We start from the raw sequence: 21,103 nt of genomic DNA, 5'->3' as shown, positions 1-21,103 counted from the left end.
ATCATCTAGGATGGTGTGGGAGTCCTAGGGGTTTTCCTTTAGCAGAGCCTTTAGGAACACCCCCTCTGTGCTACAGTGGCCACAGCTGCCTTTGGCTCTCACCTGAGCATGCAAAGTTCCTTCAAAGTGGATGTCATCTTGATCCCATTCCTGGAAAAATCTCTGCAGAAGTTGGGAGTCTAGGGATCCAGGATCCACTCTTCTCTACCACAACCTACCTGCATCCCTCACTGGAGTCTGGGTTACTTGTGAAATCCCAACTCTTTCTACTCGGAGAGGATCTTTTTTAACCTACATTTTTTGCTTCCTGTGTTGGTTTCCTAGGGTTACAGTAACAAATTATCACAAGCTGAGTGATTAAAAACAACAGAAATTTACGCTCTTTTAGTTCAGGGAATGGAAAGTTGAGAATCAAGGTATGGGCAGGGTTGTTTCCTTCTGGAGCCTGAGGGAAGAATCTGTTCCCTGCCTCGTCCTACCTTTCAGTGGTTGCTGGTGGTCCTTGACGCTCCTTGGCTGGTGGCTGCATCCTTCCAATCTCTGCCCTGTGGTCAGTGGCCTTCTTCCCTGTGTGTCTCTGTGCCTTTACATGGCCTTCACATGGCCTTCTTAGAAGAATACTGGTCATTGGACTTAGGGTCCATCCTATTCAGAATGATTCTTATCTTCATTACATCTGTAAAGACCCTGTTTCCAGATAAGGTCACATTCTGATATTCTGGGTGGACATGAGTTTTGGAGGACACTCTTCAACCCACCATACTTACCATAAACACATCAGACAGATAGGTAGGGCTCAGAACCTGCCTTCCTTTCATTCTTCTTGCTACGGAATTTTTAGGCAGTGGCAAAATCATATCTGTTGAATGTCAAAGACCAAAACATCGGAGTCAGTTGAACTTAGATGTAATGCCTTGTGTCTGCTCTGTTAGAAGGCTGCTGAGTGGAGCGGCCAAGGAAATGGTGGAGTGCCCTACCTTGTCACCTCCTTCTGTGTCTCGGTACAGCTTAGCTCTGGGTGTTCATGACGTACAAGCTACCTATGCAGGTTATTTCTCCCAGCCGTGGAGAAGAGCAGCCTGCACTTGACTATGCACAGAGATGGCAAGAGTGTGACAAATGGGAAATAAAGTCAAAGTCGCTGCTCTCATGGAGGAGGATTTTTCTTCTGTACTGTCCAAAGCCAAAGGCAGCCTGGAGGCGTGGAGTCTGACACTGTATCGAGGTCTGGAGGCCGAAGTCTAAGCTGTGTCTCAGCTAAGAGCAGAGATAGCAGAGTTTATTCACCTTCAAACCCAAAGACCGATTGTTATCTCTGGCAGCACGATGAGTGTGCCTGTTGGCGTTGGTGTGGAGGTGGGGAAATATGCTGCCTCCACTTCAGTCACTTCCTGTTTTAGTTCTTTGTGTCCAAGAACCCTGGTGTTAGATAAAAACAAGTTGCTGTCTGCAACCCCCTTGCCCCATGTAGCACTGTTCTCTCTAGATTTAAGAGTGATCTCCATTTGTCCACCTAGGTCACAAACACCATCCCAATACCCAGCTTATAGAGGACAGTGTCAAGAAAGAGATTTGGTTTTTGTTTTGTTTTGTTTTGTTTTCTGATGTTAAATCTAGTCTCTATGTGCAGATTTCTGGGTAATAGAGAGGTCACTGTGGATCATAAGAACCTCTTCATGGACATCTCTAATCAGGAAACATTCTCCTCCTTTGGCTTCCATTCACTATTTTGCCTCATTCTTTATAGACATTCTTTATTTTGCCTTGGATGCCCATCACATTATAACTAAGTCTTTGGTTTGTGTTTGTTAGCCACCTTGGCCTTTTGGCTTGCCATGAGCTAATGGTTAATCCCCCTTTAATACCCACCTACCCCTCAATTGGATCTCACATCACCTATACTTACAGAATTGACTTTTTTTTTTAAGGTTTTGTTTATTCATGAGAGACAGAGAGAGAGGCAAGACACAGCAGAGGGAGAAGCAGGCTCCTCACAGGAAGCCTGATGTGGGACTCCATCCCTGGACCTCAGGATCACAACCTGAGCTGAAGGTGGATGCTTAACCACTGAGCCACCCAGGCGTCCCTGTGGAAGTTCTTTAAAACAAACAAATTCAAGGCACCTGGGTGGTTCAGCTGGTTAAGCGTCCAACTCTTGATTTTGGCTCAGGTTATGATGCTGGGATTGTGATATTGAACCCCACATCGATCTCTATGCTGAGTGTGGAGCCTGCTTGAGATTCTCTCTCCCCCTCTCCCTCTGCCCCCCCAAAACACCTTCAATCTCATAGATGTTTAAGTCTTTCTTTTCCTTATATTACCTCCTCTAATATCTAACCAAAAAGGTTGTCTCCAAGAGAAGACTTAAAAAAAAAAAAAAAACTACTTTCACATGGGGAAATTTTATATTTTCAAACTCAAATGCTGTGATGGCAAAATCTTTTACCTAAAAATGGAGTGGTTGGCTTCCCAGAATCCCACCTCTGATACAGAGAGAAACATTCTCATTTCTCTTCCATTGCCTTCCCACTCAAAATGTTTCTTGGAGAGTTTTACGCTAGAAGATTAATGTTGAATAGTTTGGAAACCCAAGTACAGCTGGCCAAGGGGTGTGACTCGGTGGAGCTGGGAAGTGAGAATGCCTTTGTGGAAACACTTTTCTGAGGCATCAGAGGTGGGATCCGTGGATACCTGAGTTGAGTGGCTTCTCGTTTCTGCAGTTTATTCCTTACCTCTGCTCTTCACTCACTTGGCTTTTTCAAGTTTGCTTTTCCACACAAGTCTATAAAATAAGAGCTGGACTCTTTTTTTCTTCTTAGCTGAAACAATACCCTATTTCCTTTCACGTTCTCCTCTAACCTCTCCCTTTCTCAACCTGCTGGAATGGTCTTTTAATACCAGGTTGTAATGCCCCAGGGTCAGTCACAACCTCTCGTTCTTTTGGGTTGGGCTGGTTCAGAGCTGCTCCTTTGGGTCCCCATCATTGGCAGCTCCACTAGCATGCTTTGCAAAAGCAGTGGAACCTTCAGGCACCTTCTAAAAGACCTCCACCCCGAGGTCCTGATGCAGTTAAAGGGGGGAGTGCAAAAAATGATCACATTTGCTTCTGGAGATTGTGTTTGAAGTAGAGTGATTTTCTGTGGTCGTAGCCAGAAAGAGCTCACCGCATTCTGGTTCTATAGCTGGTCCCGTAGCAGTGACCCAAGAGATGGTCGCGGGCTGTGCCACACGTCTACGCTGTAGCATGAGTGTGTACACAACATATTGATCATGGTAATGAGAGCATTTCTGCTTTTCCCCCTCAAAACCAAGGGTGACAGCCAGAATTAGCATTTATGAGGAGAAACTGGCAGATGCCCAGAGCATACAGATTCGAGGAGTAAATGTGTTTAGTTGGTGTGGAAGACAGATAGGCACGCTGTGTCACATCGAGTCCAGAACCTTCCGAAACCGATGCCCATGTGGTCACCTGATGATCACGGAGGAGGACTAGAGCCTGTATGCACCAGCACTGGGGCCGTGGGGCCGTGACAAGCAAACCCCGAGTTCCCTTCACAGCGGGGCTCCTATGCTGTTGTGATCTGACTCGCCACCACCACCACCACTGCTTTTATGTGCGTGTGAAATTAAACATTTTCCACCTTGCGTTGGCAGGCCTGAAGGCGGGAGATGAGATTCTCGAGATCAATAATCGTGCTGCAGGCACCCTGAACTCATCTGTGCTCAAAGATTTCCTCTCGCAGCCTTCCCTGGGCCTCCTGGTGAGGACCTACCCTGAGCCGGAGGGAGGCTTGGAGCTGCTGGACTGCCCACCCCACCGAGCGGACGGCCCCGTGGACCTCAGCGAGAGCCCCCTGGCCTTTCTCAGCAGCAACCCAGGTATGACTGCGACGTTGACCTTGTGGGGGTTGTGGGGGTGTGGGGGGGGGGGGTTGTGTTCCACTGGACCGGGGCCAACAGGCATAAGGCGTGTGAGTGAGATGAACTGGTTACTGAATGTGTGTGTCCCATTCATTTCCAAGGTTCGGGACCGTGTGTTCTTGTGGAGTAAGTGTTTGGTCACCAGTCAACCTGTTGCACACAGAGAGCTTCAGTGTGCTGCCGCTGCTGTTTGTCATTGTGGGGAAGGTCGATTGGGTAGAGGCCACCGTCTCTGGGCTGTGGACAGAGATAATAGAGATGGAGAAACACCAGGAACCAGTAGGGCTCCAGGTCCTACCTCCGCCTTCCCCATCACCATCCCCCAAACCATCCAGCCCTGGCTTTCCCTTCTGCCTGAGAGAGGGCATACATTGCCCAGAGCGCAAATGCACCCAGAGCTCACATTTGGTCAGCTTCCCTTGGGCTCTCCCAAGCTTGAGTGTGAGCGTAAGGCTATAGGCAGAAGCAAGCTCTGCCCCATCTGCTGTCCCCCTGCTCACAGCTTTTCTCCCTATCCTTTTGCAACCTTGCGCTCGTCCTAAAAGAAGCAACCAGAATGCTACCTGCCCCTTGACACCTTCCTGGGTGGGACCCAGCAGAGCTAGCTCCCTCCTCTGGGACCTTAGGACCCTGCAGAGACATCTTTCATGTGGGCCCTAGTCATATGACACTCTTCTTACTGGCGTGTCTTCTCTCTGTCCCGAGTTTGTTTTTTGGGACTGGGCGTATGCCTTCTTCCTGTTGCTGCACAGCCGCCACCTTCTCATTCAGCGAGAGCCCGTGAATGAGTATACCAGTCAACAGCATTATGTCACTTATTTCTCCATGACCTGATTCTAAAAATGGGGTTGGTTTCTTTAAAAAAAAAAAAAAAAAAAAAGATTTTTATTTATTGATTCATGAGAGAGGCAGAGACACAGGCAGAGGGAGAAGCAGGCTCCATGCAGGAAGCCTGATGTGGGACTCAATCCCAGGACCCCGGGATCACGCCCTGGGCTAAAGGCAGATGCTCAACTGCTGAGCCACCCAGGTGTCCCTAAATGATGGGGTTGGTTTTATTAGTAAGTTGGCGTTTGAGATTTCGTTTCTTTTTAAAACTTGAGTTAAATTTTTTTTAAAAAGTCTGGTTTCAAACTCTGAGTGTGTAGGTACTTTGAGTCTCCTTGCCCTGCCATCATTTTTCAAATTCCCTTCTGAAGTTTGGCTTGATGAGAGTAGGTCACCCCCAGACCCCTTGTGAGAGTTCGTGCTTTTGCTCAGTGGCTGTTGCAAGGATTTGGCAAGTTGGGGCTTCAGAAAACTGATGGCACTTATTGCTGTTGACTTCCTTGAGTCATTATGTCATTGCAGTACCCACACCCCAGTCACATTTTTAGAACATGACTCCGGTGAGCTGTGCAACCAGAGTGGACGGAATCGAGACCATGAAGGCCATTCTTTTGTGTTGCCACAAGATGGCAGCATCAATCCCATAAAACTCAGTCCACACAGAGGTTTCTGTAATAAGCCTTTAAAAAAAAAAAAAAAGATCTTATTTATTTATTCATGAGAGACACAGAGAAAGAGAGAGAGAGAGAGGCAGAGACACAGGCAGAGGGAGAAGCAGGCTCCTTGCAGGGAGCCCAACGTGGGACTGGATCCCAGGACTCCAGGATCACACCCTGGGCCAAAGGCAGGCGCTAAACCACTGAGCCACCCAGGGATCCCACTGTAATAAGCCTTTGAAGGAAGCATGTTGTGTTAGCTTATTTAAAGGATTTTTATAAGATCTGGATGTACATACTATGAACAACAGTGTGCACGCAACTTTTTTAGAATTTTTTTTCTGTCCGAGCCCTTCCTGTGGGTTATGGATATTAAGCAGGAGTTGGCGCAAACTACAACCCGCCAGCCAAATGCATACCACAGCCTGTTTTTATAAATAAAGTTTTATCAGAACACAGCCATGCCCATCATTTGTGTCTTGTCTCTGGCTGCTTTCTCGTTGCAAGGGCAGAGCTGAGTAACCGTGACAGGGACTCATGGTCTGGAGAGCTGGAGATATTCACTCTCTGGCCCATTACAGATAGTTTTCCTGATAGAGTATAACTGAAATTGCTCACAATTTGCCCCTTTTAAAGATAATCACTGTTTTGGGGTGTTTGTTCTCTTAAAAAACTGCACACGTGCATGTGTGTGTGTGTGTGTACAGTTTGTGAGTTTTTTATTAAAATTGTTTTAGTTAAAATATATTTGCATACAGGAATTTTAGAAATATTTGAGTATAGAATATAGAATATACGTTTATATAGTAGGCGTCCCATCTTTTTTTTTTTTTGATGGAGTTTTAAACTTAACAACTGACCTTTACATGCTATATATTGCCTCTTTTAGGCCAGTCACTTTTGAAGGCTGAGTACTAAATCCACTGAACCTACAGGTGTTTGAAACACATTAAAATTTCCATTTTGGAATCATTCTTAGAAGATTCACTTATTCCTTGGAACGATACATTGGAACTGACATTTGTTGAGTCAGGTGCTGAAGAGTCAGCCTCGTGACTGGGCCGTGACTGTGTTCGCAAACTTAAATTTTAGTGAATGTTTCTGTTTTTCCATCGGTTCACCTTTTAATATTTTGCAATGATCGAAAATCCTTCCAAACCAAGTCTTCTCGGTCCAATTCAGATCATCAGACTGGTTCAAGACAAAGCAAGAGAGTCAAGTCGTCGTGTGGGTTTTCTTATCGGGTTCCTAGGTTGTCTTCAACAGTAGTAAGTTCCAGAAGCATTCTCAGGTGCCCTGGGCAGTGGCAGCCCAACTGGAGTTGCTGGAGGGGGAACCGGGGCCTCAGCCTCTCTGCCTTCTGGTTGCTGCTGCTTCCTGGTCCTCATTTAACCATGAAAAGCACAAGAAGCAAGTAAACAGGATAAAATAACCTACACGATTGCTCTATAATGAGGCAGAGATAAAGCAGTGTCCACTGACTGCTTCAGTTAAAATAGCAAAGGAAACAACTAGTAAATTGGTACAATGGGGAGGCTGGACTGTAGCCTTTGTCTAAATTTAGAAGTAGCTAAAAATAAGCATCTTGAGAAGCAGGTTTGAGGTCTGATGCAGGGACCATCTTAACGGTGGTCATAGTGGGTGTTTGGCAGCCTTGACAGAGAGCTAGCAGTGTGTCAGGGACACGGGTCCAAATGAGCCCTGGCCAGTGCCTGTCCATGGGAGGCTGGCCCAGCTGCTCTGCTGCTCACCCCATCCTACAAGCCCAAGTAGGCAGGCTTGGTCCAGTCCTGCCCTCAATATGGGATTACCATTCAGGGCTGGATTATTTCTGAGCCCCTTTTTCTCATGTAAAGGTTTGTTTCCTCTCTGATTGAGCATCACATCCTAGTGGCTTAGAGTGGGTTCTGGGACCAGGTTTCTTGAGACTAGGTCCCATTTCTGTGTTTATTAGGTTTCTGTCTTCGAACAGGTTACAGTTCATCTCATGCCCCAGCATGCTCATGCGTAAGATAGGGATAAAACTATAGTACTATCTCATTAAGTTGTTGTGAGGATGAATTGAGTTATAAAAGTAAAGTGTTTAGGGGCACTTGGGTGGCTCACATGATTAAGCATCTGCCTTCAGCTCAGGCCATAATCTCAGGGCCCTGGGATCAAGCCCCACATCAGGCTCCCTGCTCAGCGGGGAGGCTACTTCTTCCTCTCCCTCTACTGCCCCCCCCCCGCTTGTGCTCTCTCTCTCACTCCATCTTTCAAATAATAAATACATAAAGTCTTTTTTAAAAAAAATGAAACAAAAGAGTAATAGGTCTTAGGAAAGTACTCGATAAATGTTACGTATTTGAAGCACAATCTCTTATGGGGACGTGAAGATTTTCTGACTTGTAACCAGAGGCTGCTCATTTTTTATCTCATGGGTCTCTACTCCATCTACCTCAATCTGCAACAGGTGAATTGTCTGATAACTAAATTTATGAATACCTTACTTAAGTATTTTCCTTTCCTGGGTAGAAAGATGAATTCTGTAATCTAGATGCTGAGATATCTGGGCCCCTTCTCAGAGATCACGGTTCACATAGTCTGGGCTGCAGCCTGGGGTGCATTTGTTGTGGTATGATTGCTTAAAACTCGGGATTCTAATGTGCAACTAGGATTGGGAGCCGCTACCGTAGGTCACCGACTATCCTTTGGTTGTCGATCCTCTTTTTATTGTCTTGGTGGAATGATAAGGTGATTGAAATATTACAGTCACATGCAAGCCATCTGTAGTGATATGTGTCGATATCATATTGTGGTCTGAGATTTTGGTTTTTTTAAAGATTTCTGTATTTATATAAGTCACCTCGACATCCAACACAAGACTTGAACTCAGGACCTGGAAATCAAGAGTTGCATGCTCCATGGCCTGTGCCAGCTGGGCACCCCTGAGATGTTTGTATGAAAATCTGTTAGGTGACGTGGAATGCATCTCACCCTCCTCTCCCTTTATGGCGAGGCAGTGTGGTGAATGGATTACTGTGTCGACTTAGAGAACCAGGGACGCCTTCCTAAGTGTTCTCCCTAAGACTCTGTTTCCCACACACAAGTCATGACCATCCATGGGTCCTTGTTGAAATCCTTCTTGAGCTACTTTCATCTTTTTTTTTTTTTAATATTTGTTTACCGACACAGTGCTAGGAAAATGGAGGAAGGATGTCTAGACAAAAAAGTCCCTTGAGTGACTGTTATTATAGAAAGAACCTTGGGTCAGAAGGGAAGCTGGAGTAGGAAGTTGCAAAACCGTGTGAAGTTTCCAAAAAGCCTCTCAAATGTTCCTGTGTGATTTATTCTGAATACTGATCTCATCTGGAGCTACTAATGTTTTGGGCCGGATAATTCTTTGTTGGGATGTTGTGGGGGTGGGGGGCGTCCTGTGCATTGATGTTTACCAGTATTATTACCAACTACTGTAAATCAGTAGTAAGTGGTCCCTTCTTCCAAGTAGCACTGATCCAGTTATCATCAGATATTGCCAGATGTCTCCCACACAGTAAAATCTCTTCCATTTGAAAGCCACCGGCCTGATGTATCAGAGGTAATCCTACCTCGCCCTGTTAGGAAAATATTCCAAGTGAACATCAATATGGAAAAGCAAACCTGGATCTTGAAATAACTTTTAAAGATTTTATAAAGCTGAGGGAATTCTTTTTTTTTTTTTTTAAGATTTTATTTATCCATGAGAGATGCAGAGAGAGGCAGAGACATAGGCAGAGAGAGAAGCAGGCTCCCTGTGAGGAGCCTGTTGCAGGACTTGATCCCAGGACCCTGGGATCAGGAACTGAGTGGAAGGCAGATGCTCAACCACTGAGCCGCCCACGTGCCCCTCATTGAAGGAATTCTAATGCAGATACCCATTTCTGGCATCTCCCACCTTCTCTCCCCTTCTTTGAGTCAAGGGAAGAGCAGAGAACAAATTGATGTTTATTTCGAGGCCTTTCTCCCAAGTGTGAGCGAAACTGTTTTGGAAGAAGATTTTTATTTATCACTGAAATTAACTCATGAAACAGGTAACTATGCAAACCCCCCATTGTATGCAAGTAATAAGAATCAGTACAAGTGGCATCCATGGTATCTTTCCAAGGTTTCAAAATTTGTCATGTCTTTCATTTTAAATTCTGCCATCAAGGCTCATATCCATTTCATTTTTATGGTGACTGCAGCTCTGCTTTATCTTCCCTAAAATTCCACCTGCCCAGTTGGATTGAAACCGGTGCCCTCATTTACTAGCTCAGTATTCCAATAAAAACACTGAGGCTCAGCAAACTAAAGTTGGTCCTTGTTGGAGGAAAAAAAAAAAGTCATTCCAGAAGCTGAGCCGGGCATCAGCAGCTAACTCTGGCCCATACGTGTTAAAGACAATTGGGGCCTTCGTTGGGGTTTGGAGAGCCAGCTTCCTCCTCCCTTGATAGACCTCAGGCACATCTGTCTGATGCCAACTGGGAGATTGGAGTCTGTTTCAAGTACAAATATCCCTCCTGCAGGAAGTAGATTAAGCAGTATTTGTTGTAACAGGAAAAGCTTCTGTGACAGCTGGGAGAGTCGAAGGCATCTTGGTCAGAGAAGGAACGGTTGGGCGCCCAACATGGACAGCTGTTTGATTGGCGGGCAGAGCATGCTTCCCTACAGTGAAGTGGGAGTCTATTTCCGACTGTTGTACCATGCAGATTGTCTGGGGCTTGATTCTGAAAACAAGACATCAGGCAGCAGGGAGAGGCAACAAAGAAAGAGGAACTGCACAGATTTATCTTCCTGCAAACAAATATGGCCCCGTCCTTCGGAGGCTCTAACGTCTCACAGATACCAGTAGCACATGGCCTTCTGTTTGTTTGTTGATAAAATTTGGAGCCGGGTGCGTTTTGGAAACTGTCTGGGCTCCATGATTTTGTCACACAGCACCTGGCCTGCTTCCTGAGGCCCTGCTGGGAAGAGCCAAACACTTCTACATCTTGATTTCCAGCTGGATTGGGTTGATGATGCCTGTCAAATCCTGTGTGGGGCAGGGGGGAGAAATGTTTCAGAATTTAAGAGCCTCCATTTTTATATTTTTATTTTTATTTTCTTATTTTTTTAAAGATTTTATTGATTTATTCGCGAGAGACACACAGAGAGAGGCAGAGACGCAGGCAGAGGGAGAAGCAGGCTCCCTGGGGGGAACCCGATACAGGACTCGATCCCAGGACTCCGGGGTCACGCCCTGAGCTGAAGGCAGATGCCCATCCACTGAGCCCCCCAGGCGTCCCCCATTCGTATATTTTTAAAGAACACGAAAGAACATGATATTATTTGACTTTCACAACCAATTAACCCAATCAGTAAGGCTTATATCTACAGTTGTGGATTTAAAATTTTTACCTCCAGGGATCCCTAGGTGGCTCTGCAGTTGAGGGCCTGCCTTCAGCCCAGGGCGTGATCCTGGAGTCCCGGGATCGAGTCCCACGTCAGGCTCCCTGCATGGAGCCTGTTCCTCCCTCTGCCTGTGTCTCTGCCTCTCTCTGTGTCTCCATGAATAAATAAATAAAATCTTTTTTAAAAAAAAAATTCTCTCCAAAGAGAAACAGACGCTGAGATTTTGTGAAATTTGGCTGGAAAGAAGTTGTCTGTTAAGTTAAAGTTGGAATGATAATACACTTTTTTCATAGCGTATATTAAGCTCTCCCTGGTTTTTTGTTTTCTTTATAATTATTTTTGTTTCTTAGCTTTGTCATGGAGAGGGTGTTTATGCTGATCTTATATTTAAATTGTGAGTGTTTCTATGAAATTCTTATAGAACAATAAAAAGAATGAAAAGCAAAATAAAGTCCCAGCCTAGTGACTAAATTTCAGCCCAGTGTTTTTATTGGCAGTATCTAACCTTTTCTTGCCCCCTTGTCTTCAAATCATTTTTTTTTTCACACAGAGATTTAAACTCAGGCATTAATCACAGCTTTCAGAAAATCAGTGTTATAATTGCTTCCTCTTTGGAAATGTTTGAATTGGAGAATCTGCTTGTTTAATACATATTGTTAATACATCTCATAAGTGAAAGAGTTTTATCTCCTTTCTTTAAATTTAAGTCCGGAATGGACTTGAATGGAATCAGGCTGAATGTGTCTCAACCAAGAATTAAAGATAACTCTAAATGTAAGCTGACATTGATGTGTCCTTCCTTCCAGTGGTGAGTGGGATGTGCTAGTCGCAAAAGTTTTCTCGGTCCCAAGAACATGTTTATGACATGAAAATCATTCTAAAAAGTGAAGAAAGGGTGCCTGGGTAGCTCAGTCAGTTAAGCATCTGCCTTTGTCTCAGGTCATAATCTCAGGGTCCTGGGATCGAGCTCTGCATTGGGCTTCCTGCTCAGCAGGGAGTCTGCTTCTCCCTCTTCCCATGCCCCTCCCCACTGCTCATTTTCTCTTTCTCTCTTTCTGTCAAATAAATAAATGGAATTTTAAAAAAGATTTTATTTATTTATTCATGAGAGGCACAGAGAGAGAGAGAGAGGCAGAGACATAGGCAGAGGGAGAAGCAAGCTCCCTGCGAGGAGTCCGATATGGGACATGGTCCCAGAACCCCAGGATCATGACCTGAGCCGAAGGCAGATGCTCAACTACTGAGCCACCCAGGTGCCCCAATAAATGGAATCTTCAAAAAAAAAAAGTGAAGAAACGATCACACCCATTCACAACAATGCATCTTATTTATGGTGCCTGTGGATCTAGCCGGCAGGGCCTGTCCTGCCCAGCCTTAGCTCTGCTCTGTGCTTCCTTATTCTCTGGGGCTGCCCAGCCCCCTGTCGATCCTTTGTCTTTTCAGAGTTGACCCTGCTTCTCCTCTGTGCTGCCAAGTGACTGCCGGGCACCTCCTTGATGCCAGATATTGTGCTACCTCTGGGGTTGGAGTGGAGGTGAGGCAGTGGTTCCCTTGCTCTGCTTCTTCAGCCATCTCCCAGCCTTGTCTTGGGCTTTGCCATCTCTCTGATGGTTAGTGGGGCCATTGGTCTGTGTGTGCACAGTGGTGAGTAAATGGGGTGGGGGGGTTGCGGTGGCCAGCTACGTCCAGGACAAGGATGAGTTTCCTTCAGTGTCTGTTTTTAGAGGAAAGTGTCTTATAGCGAAGGTGTAGGGAGCTGTAGTAGGATGTTACAAAACTGCATTGGGGTTGCCAAAAAACTCAAAAGTGTTTTTCCGTAAACCTCTTAGGCTAGGGGATGTTCAGAGAAGGGCCTCAAAGCATAGAAGCAAGAGCGTGACCTCTTCTGTTTGAAGTTCCTGTTCCTGCCTTGCTGATACCTTTCTTCAGCTGTCGGTTCCTGCCTCTCTGGCTTTCTTCAATGGCTAAATACCCCTAGCCTGTTTATTGGTCGTCTTCTGCTACATATCAAACCACCCCAAGGGAGTCCTTTTATTTCCTCATTCTCCTGTGTTCGGCACTTTGGTTTAGGCTCAGCTGGGTGGTTGTTCTGCTCTCCTTGCCTGGAGTCACTTATGTGGCGGTGTCATCTGGTGGCTTGACCAGGGCTGGATTAAGATGGCCTCACTTGCATGTTTGGTGATTGGTTGACTGGGTCTCCTTCCGCCTGAGACCTCTCATCCTCAAGAGGCTAGCTTGTGGTTTCTTTGTATGGTGAGCTCAGAGATCCTGGAGGCAGAACCAGAGGCTGCAGAGACACTTGAGATCTTAGCTTAAAATTCATGTATCACCATCTATGTCACGTTTTGTTGATGAAAGCATGTCACTGGGCCAGCCCCAATTTATGGGGTAGAGAAAAAGTAACACAAAAATTTGTGCTCAAAGGAATGGATAGAATCATTGCTTTGACAACTGTCTTCCACATGCTGCATTGTTCTTTCTCTTACTTTTATTAATTTTTGTCTTCAGCTAAGGACAGAAGCATGGCTTCTTGGGGTGAAAAAGAATACATGTTTAGAATCAGATATACCTACAGATACTGACTCATAGGAGTTCCTTTATAGTCTAGATATTAATACTTTTGCCAGTTAGGTGTCGAAGGTAAGTCTTCTCAGTTGATAATGTGTCTTGTTGCTTTTGACAAAGAATTTTAATAAAATCTGATTTTCTATCTCCTATGATTTGTGCTTTTTATATCTTATTTAAGAGATCTTTCTCTTGCCTAAGGTAACAAACATGATCTTCTGTATTTTCTTGCAAAAGATTATATTCTTTGGGCTGTTCACATGCTTCTGGTTTATACCTCCCTCATACTGATTTTTGTGAACGGTGTGTGTGAGTCCAAATGTATATTTTTCCATCTGCATAATCTGTTGTCATAACAATGTGTATCAAATATACCATTCCTTTCCCTGGGATCTGCAGTGGCACACACCTCTGTATGCAGGAAGGCTGTTTCTGGGCTCTCTGTTCTGCTAGCCTGTGTCCTTACTAATTCTCCATTGTTTTATATTACTGCAGCTTTATGAGATATAATATATTTTGATATCTGGTAGGAAAAGTACCATGATCTTTTTCTTCTTCTTTAATACTACATTTGGTGGTGTTGGCCTTTTGCTCCTTTGTAAAAAACTTAGTTCCCAAAAGATGCTGCTAGTGTGGTCTGTAGCTGAATACAGATTCTTTGGTTCTGTGGACTTATGTTGTGGTCTAACGTGTGGCCTGTTTGCATAAATTGCTGATCCTTGAGGAAAACATACATTCACAGTTTCTTAGGAGTAGGGTTTGAAATATATTCATGGATCAAACTAAATAATGATCAATCCATTTTCATATCATGACTAGACCTATTTGTCTGACGTTTGTCAAGCTTTCTTTACGTTGGCCAACTGTATTTTCCCATCCCTTTACTTTTAATCTTCTGTGTCTTTGTGTTTAGGTTTGTCTCTTGCATATTGCTAGTAGGTAAGGCTTTGTTTTACATTGTTTTGTTTGTTCGGTTTGTTTTGTTTTTTTACCTAAGCATAAAGTTTTAAGTATCAAGTTTAGTTCACTTTGCATGTATTTAGAAGTTCCATGTCTTTTGACTCATTTCTGTCCTTTATTTTGCTGGCTTTGTCTTTGCTGGTTTTTTTCTTTTCTTTCCTGCCATAATTGCGAATGGATTTCTAAATCCTGCTTTCTCTTTTATTAATCTAATTTGTTCTTTAGTGGTTGCCCTTAAAATGTAAACATGATTTCTGACATAACAAAGATCAATGTTAGTCTTTACTTCTCCATTCAAGCATAAAAGGCCCATGAAAAGGTTTAAATTTAATCACCCACACCATTGTTTTAGTTGCATCTCGTATTTTGTAACCTACAATGTCCCTCCCTTTTTTTTGAGCGTGTGGGGTATTGTTTTACAAACTAAGACTTGCACATGTACATATCAGCTCTTTATTATCTTATCGTATATCAGCTTGTGTGTGTGCGTGAGTGTATGTTTGTGTTTCCTCATCTGAAGTATAGGCATATGCTATTTTATTGTGCTTTGCTGTATTGCACTTCATAGATATTGTGTGTTTTACAAATTGAGAATTTGTTGCAACCCTGCATTGAGCAACTCTGTTGGCACCATTTTTTCCAACAGCATTTGCTCACTTTGTGTCTCTCTGTTACATTTTGGGAATTCTTGCAATATTTTGAGTCTTCTCATTATTATCATTTGTATGGCGACCAGTGATTATGACTTGCTGAAAGCTCAGATAATTAGTATTTTTTAGCAATAAAGTATTTTTAAATTAAGATGTGTACTTTTTGGGGCACCTGGCTGACTGAGTTGATGGAATGCGCAATTCTCGATCTTAGGGTTGTAAGTTAGAGCTCCATGTTGGGTGTAGAGATTACTTAAAAACAAAATCTTAACAAAAAAAAATACAGTACTTTTTTTTAGGCATAATGCTATTTGCACACTTAATGGGCTGCAGTGAAGTATAAACATAACTTTTACATGCTCTGGGAAACCAAAAAATTCATTTGACATGCTTTACTGTAATATTCACTGCATTGCAGTAGTCTGGAACCAAACTCTCAGGATTTCCTAAGTATGGCTATACATCTTTAGAGAGTTTTTTTTTAGGGAGGCTCTGTTTGTAGTGAACTTTCTCATTCTTTGTTTCTCAAACAGAACATTATATTTTTCTTATTGAATAATATTTTAGCTGGATATACAATTCTATATTGATAGTTTTAGCATTTGTAGATTTCTGTGCTTTAGTGAGGTCATGTCTTCAGATAGATCTTTTATTCTTTCTTGAACTTTTATTCTTATCTATTGGGTGTTTTTTTGTTTTTAATTAATTAATTTTTTTAAAGATAGATAGATTTATTTACTTATTTATTTGAGAGAGAAAACACGAGCAGGGCAGAGGGGCAGTGGGAGAAGAAGAAGCAGACTCCCCACTAAGTAGGGATCCTGACACAGGGCTTGATCCCAAGACCCTGAGATCATGACCTGAGCCGAAGACAGATGCCTAACTGACTGAGCCACCCAAGTGCCCCTTGAGTGTGTGTTTTTTTTGTTTGTTTGTTTGTTTTAATTTGAGAGAGAGAGCATGTATGCATGAGAGGCAGGGGGGGGCAGAGGGAGAGGAAGAGAGAGAACCTCAAGCAGACTCCATGTTCAGTGCAGAGCATCTCAATCTCACAGCCGTAAGATCATGACCTGAGCCAAAATCAAGAGTTGGACACTTAACCAACTGAGCCACCCAGACACCCTTCTACTGAGTGTTTTATTTGAGTGATTATAGTTCTCATTTTAAAAAATTCTGTTAATTTACCTGATCCTTTTTGAAGTTCTCTCTTGTTCCTTCTTAAAAAGAAAAATATTTTAAATATACTTGACATTCTGTATCTGATGACTGCAGTAAATTCCTTGGGAATCTCATTCTGTTGCGTATTGTATCTGCTGCTTCTCACTCATGGGGCCTGGTTTTTCCTGGGTTTTATGATAATGGATTATGGGTTTTTATTTGATCAAGCTTTATCTCTGGGCATCATGTGATACCATCATTAAGAGTGAATTCCTCCAGAGAGATTTTGATTATGTCTTTGCTGGAGCCCTTGGAATACAAATCTACACCAATTTTAAGGCAATTCTTCATCTTGAATGTCATGGATGAAATGTCTGTGTCCTGCTAAAATCCATGTACTGAAGCCCTGAGCCCTGAGGTGATTGCTCTTTGGGGTTGGGGCCTTTAGGAAGTAATCACTTTTAGATAAAGTTGTGAGAGTAGCCCCCCATGATGGAATTAGTGTCTTTGTAAGGAGATGGAGAGAGGAGAGCTCACTCTTCCCTTGCACACACAGGGAAAAAGCCATGTGAACATGTAGGGAGATGGTAGCCTCCCACAAGTCCTCACCAAGAACTGAATCTGTGAGCCCCTAGACCTTGGACTTCCATGCTTCAGAACGAGAGAATAAATGTCTGTTATTTCAGCCACCACATCTGAGGTCTTTTGTTATAGCAGCCCAAGCTGACAAAGACACGGAGTCTCCTGGATGCAGTACATGATGTAAATTTGAGTCTCAGACACCCATAGAGCCAGCCTGCAGTTGTCATCTTTGGAGAAAGCTCCTCCTTGCTCCCTCCCAGCTCTTGTGTCCTGGAGTGTAGGCAGAATCAGACAAGCTTCCTTTCCTTTGTTGGTTTGCTTCTCCTTCCCTGCTCCCTTCCCTCCCCTCCCCTTCCGTCTCCCCTTTTTCTATTGCCAGTGGATACTTTTTTCTTTTATCTTTTTGCATCTTTCTAGACTGAGAGTATAGCCATTCAAGGGACCTGTATGAATGTGAGGGATTCAGTTCTCACTTTCCAATTTGTACAGATCTGACACCTGTTTTCAGTATCATGTCTTCACGATTGAAACCAGAGTCTCCAGGGCATTGGTTCCCAAGCTGGGATGATACTGCTTTTGGGAAATGTGTGGGTGTGGTTTTATTGGCACAGAAACTGGGGGGTGCTAATTGTATTTAGTGCCCAGCACTGAGGGAGAGTCAAGTGTCTCTGCCAAGTGTACAATTTTGCCCCCTCCACCCCAGATTGTTCCTTTCCTACCACCAATAGATCTTCCTCCCTCTGTGGGAGAGACTGCACTACGGTTTGGAAACTGATAGATTTACTCAATGTGGCCACAGCTTTCAGACTGGCATACCAGCTTCTTTTACTGTCTTCATTTGGGATTCTGGTTTTTTTTTGGGCTCAGCTCTATGTTTAAAAGGATTTTGTTATATTTTATTTAGCATTCCTAAGTGTTTTGTGGAGGTGGTTTCTTTCCTCTCTTTCCTGCTTGCTTGCTTGCTTTTCAGGAGACCTTGCCCCACAGTATCATTAATAATGGAAATCCTTTCCTTGGGCACCTGGGTGGCTCAGTGGTTGAGCATTTGCCTTTGGCTCAGGTTGTGATCCCTGGGATCGAGTCCTGCATTGGACTCCTTGCAGGGAGCCTGCTTCTCCCTCTGCCTTTCTGTCTCTCATGAATAAATATATCAAATCTTTTTAAAAAGAAAAAGAAAATCCTTTCCTTTGTTTTTCCAATATTTTGTGAGCAGCAGCTATACCCTGGGTGTTGTGTTACATGATGAGATATGCAGGGTCACAGCATTTGGTGGTTCAGTCTGGGGGTTGCTATTGTGCAGATTGCTGTGTGAATGGAGCCCCAGCGTGCTGTGTAGACTGGCTGCTCCAGATAGTACAGAGGGAGCCATGGTTTCCATGATCCAAGAGCTTAGTGCTCCTAGCAAAGTGGCCCTATGTAAGCTTAGTGGCTCCTCCACAGTGGGGATCCACTCTTGCCCTTTTCTCTGGCCCCAGCATCTAGGTCATTGCCCCCATAAAAGGGTTTAATCACCTTTTTCCCACGGAGATGACAATACAACAGAGTTGATAACCACCAAGTTAACTGAGTATTTCTCTTTGACTGCTGCCACCATATGTTAGAGCGAGCAAGTAATTAGAAAATGCTAGAGCCAGGGCCTCCTGTGTGGCACAGTCGGTTGGGCATCTGACTCTTGGTTTCCACTCAGGTCATGATCTCAGGGTCATGAGATTGAGCTCCGTGTGGGCTCTGCACTCAGTGCAGAGTCTGCTTGGGATCCTCGCGCTCTCTCCCTCTGTTCCCCCCCCCCCACCATGCACACACAACACACACTGTCTCTCTTTCTGAAATCAATCAATCAATCAATCAATCAATCAATCAATCTGAAGAAAGAAAATCCTAGAGCCAGAGCAGAAGGGAGGATACAGACAGAAGCTTCCATCTAGGTTGTATTCACCTCACTGGTGCTTTATTTCAGAGGAGGAGAGGGGGACTACAGGTGCAGCCTTGCTGTAGCATTTGCTGAGGTCAGCTTTCTCCCTGTTTTGCAGCCAACTTTGAATTTGAACATAAAGTGATGCCAAGCGGATCATGACTATAATAGCATGCCACTGGATAAAGCAGCCTCTTTGCAAATGGAGACTTTCATCCAGAGAGTTAGAAAGTGGCTCCTTCACTCTCATTTCCTATCTGGTCCCTTTGTATGAGAGTGCTTCGTCCCCAAACCACTGCCAAACTGGCTTGATTATCACTGTCTCATCAGATTAGCTAGAGGGTTTCAGATGTCTTAGAGCCTTGCTGCTCCAAGGGTGGTCCAAGGACAGTATTGATTGGTGTCACTTTTGGAGCTTGTAAGAAATGCTGAAGTTTAGGTCCAACCCCAAATCTATTGAACCTGCATCTGTAGAGCATGATCCCCTAGGAGCTCAGATATTCTTTAAATTTGACAGGCCTGCCAGAGGAGCGTGATTGTAAGGTTCTTTTCCTTCACCTTTGCATAGAATGTGGTGGGAAGTGTGGAAGTATGGTGTTATGTTTATAGTTCACCAGGCTTTGCAAAAACAGCCATCACGCATATTACAGACTGAACGTTTCTGTCCTTGGATCCCCCTCCAAATAGCAATAGCATCACATAGGAGGTTAGGGCTTCAACATGTAATTATGTGTTATAAAAAGTAAATAATATCTATATGTACCATCATATAAAAACAATAATAATTGGGAAGCCTGGGTGGCTCAGTGGTTTAGTGCCGCCTTTGGCCCAGGGCATGATCCTGGAGACCAGGGATCGAGTCCCACGTCAGGCTCCCTGCATGGAGCCTGCTTCTCCCTCTGCCTGTGTCTCTGCCTCTCTCTCTCTCTCTGTGTGTCTCTCATGAATAAATAAATAAAATCTTTTAAAAAAAAACAATAATAGTAGCAATAAACACAATGAATAAAATAGAACACGCTTATTGGGTCAAGATCGTGGAGCTCCTACATGGAGGGGCTAACAATATATGTACATGTCAGGAGCCTGACCCTGTACCCCCCTTGCAGAGGCCTGGCTTTTAGCAATTGCTCTACATGCTGACCCACATTTTCTGCTGATTTCATCTTGCAGGACACAGCCTCTGCAGCGAGCAGGGCAGTAGTGCCGAGACCGCTCCGGAGGAGACCGAGGGGCCTGACTTGGAATCCTCAGATGAAACTGATCACAGCAGCAAGGTGAGAGATTTTCATTTTCACGTCCCACGTGTCGAACCACTGAAGAATCACAGCCGACACAACTGACACAATCACCTTTGCAGCCGTGTATGGTTAGGAGGCCTCTCCACGGGACCAAGTGTTTTTACCTCTGAGATGTCACGAAATAAAATACGAAATCCCAATTACAGCCTTGATAACAATATGTGATACTACACATGAGAATACAGGGCAGAAATCACTTTTAATGAGTTTGCATCTCATTTCACCTGTTTTCCTTCTTTGAAGAAATATCATCCAAAATGTGTGTGTGGCTGGGCCTTTTAGGCTTTCTTGCCATTCATGGTTCCTGCAACAAAATCGTTTTGCATTGTCTATGTTTGGCTTTTGTGAAAAGTGAACAGATTTTATGTGAAAGGGGAAAAAAACATTGTTTTTATTTGTTCATAGAGCATGTTCCTCAGTTACTAGAGGGCTGTGAGAAAGCCCTTATCCTAACTCTTTGGTAAAAGACTGTGAATTTCTTTTCCATAATTCATCATGCTTTTATTTTTTATTTATTTTTAAATTAAAAAAAAAGATTTTATTTATTTATTCATGAAAGAGAGAGAGGCAGAGACATAGGCAGAGGGAGAAACAGGTTCCCTGTGGGGAGCCCAATGTGAGACTTAATCCCAGGACCAGATCATGACCTGAGCCAAAGGTAGACAGACGCTCAACCACTGAGCCATCCAGGTGCCCCATCATCATGTTTTTATCCCACCTCTCAAACAGTTCCGTGGATCACCAGCCTGTTCTGAGTACACTCTCCAAAGTACAACATTTTAAAAACTTGACGTTACCTCTGTCCAAAGGCCCCTCCAGCAAAAGTAATTGTATATGACTCTCTTTCTGTATTTATTCACTTTTTTTTTGTAGTGTTGTTGACATATTTATGTAGATCCCTCCACGTACCTTTCTTTCTTTTGTTTGACACTTACCAGTCACTTTCTGATCAAATCATGTCATTTTAAATTATGCTCTCTTCTTCCCCTTTTGCAAGGTCAGGGTGATACTTGCCTTTGTTCAGTGATTGGATGATGGGCGGGGAAGGGTGTTAAATAATATAATTGTAGTCATGGAAATACATTATCAAATATGAACTATTATTTTAAAAACCTACATTTCTCTGTGTGTGTGTCTATGTTTCACCATGATTTTTGCCCATGTGTGTCTCTTTGATCATCATAG

At 43.8% G+C, this 21,103-nt stretch overlaps 1 protein-coding gene across 7 annotated transcripts in view; it reads left to right on the top strand.

The window, feature by feature from the left end:
- The window catches only part of TIAM1 (TIAM Rac1 associated GEF 1), a 381,711-nt gene that overhangs the window by 319,730 nt on the left and 40,878 nt on the right, over positions 1–21,103 (top strand). For all 7 annotated transcript variants that reach the window (XM_055313335.1, XM_055313336.1, XM_055313337.1 and 4 more), the window contains 2 exons: positions 3,655–3,879; positions 19,791–19,894. In XM_055313335.1, the coding sequence (XP_055169310.1) occupies positions 3,655–3,879; positions 19,791–19,894 (329 nt within the window). The remainder of the gene's footprint in view (positions 1–3,654; positions 3,880–19,790; positions 19,895–21,103) is intronic.

Source organism: Nyctereutes procyonoides, unplaced genomic scaffold (assembly GCF_905146905.1).
Source record: "Nyctereutes procyonoides isolate TBG_1078 unplaced genomic scaffold, NYPRO_anot_genome, whole genome shotgun sequence".
In the NCBI taxonomy this organism is placed as follows: domain Eukaryota; kingdom Metazoa; phylum Chordata; class Mammalia; order Carnivora; family Canidae; genus Nyctereutes; species Nyctereutes procyonoides.
Note: the sequence above shows the minus strand (reverse complement) of the source record. Positions and strands in the feature narration are given on the sequence as shown.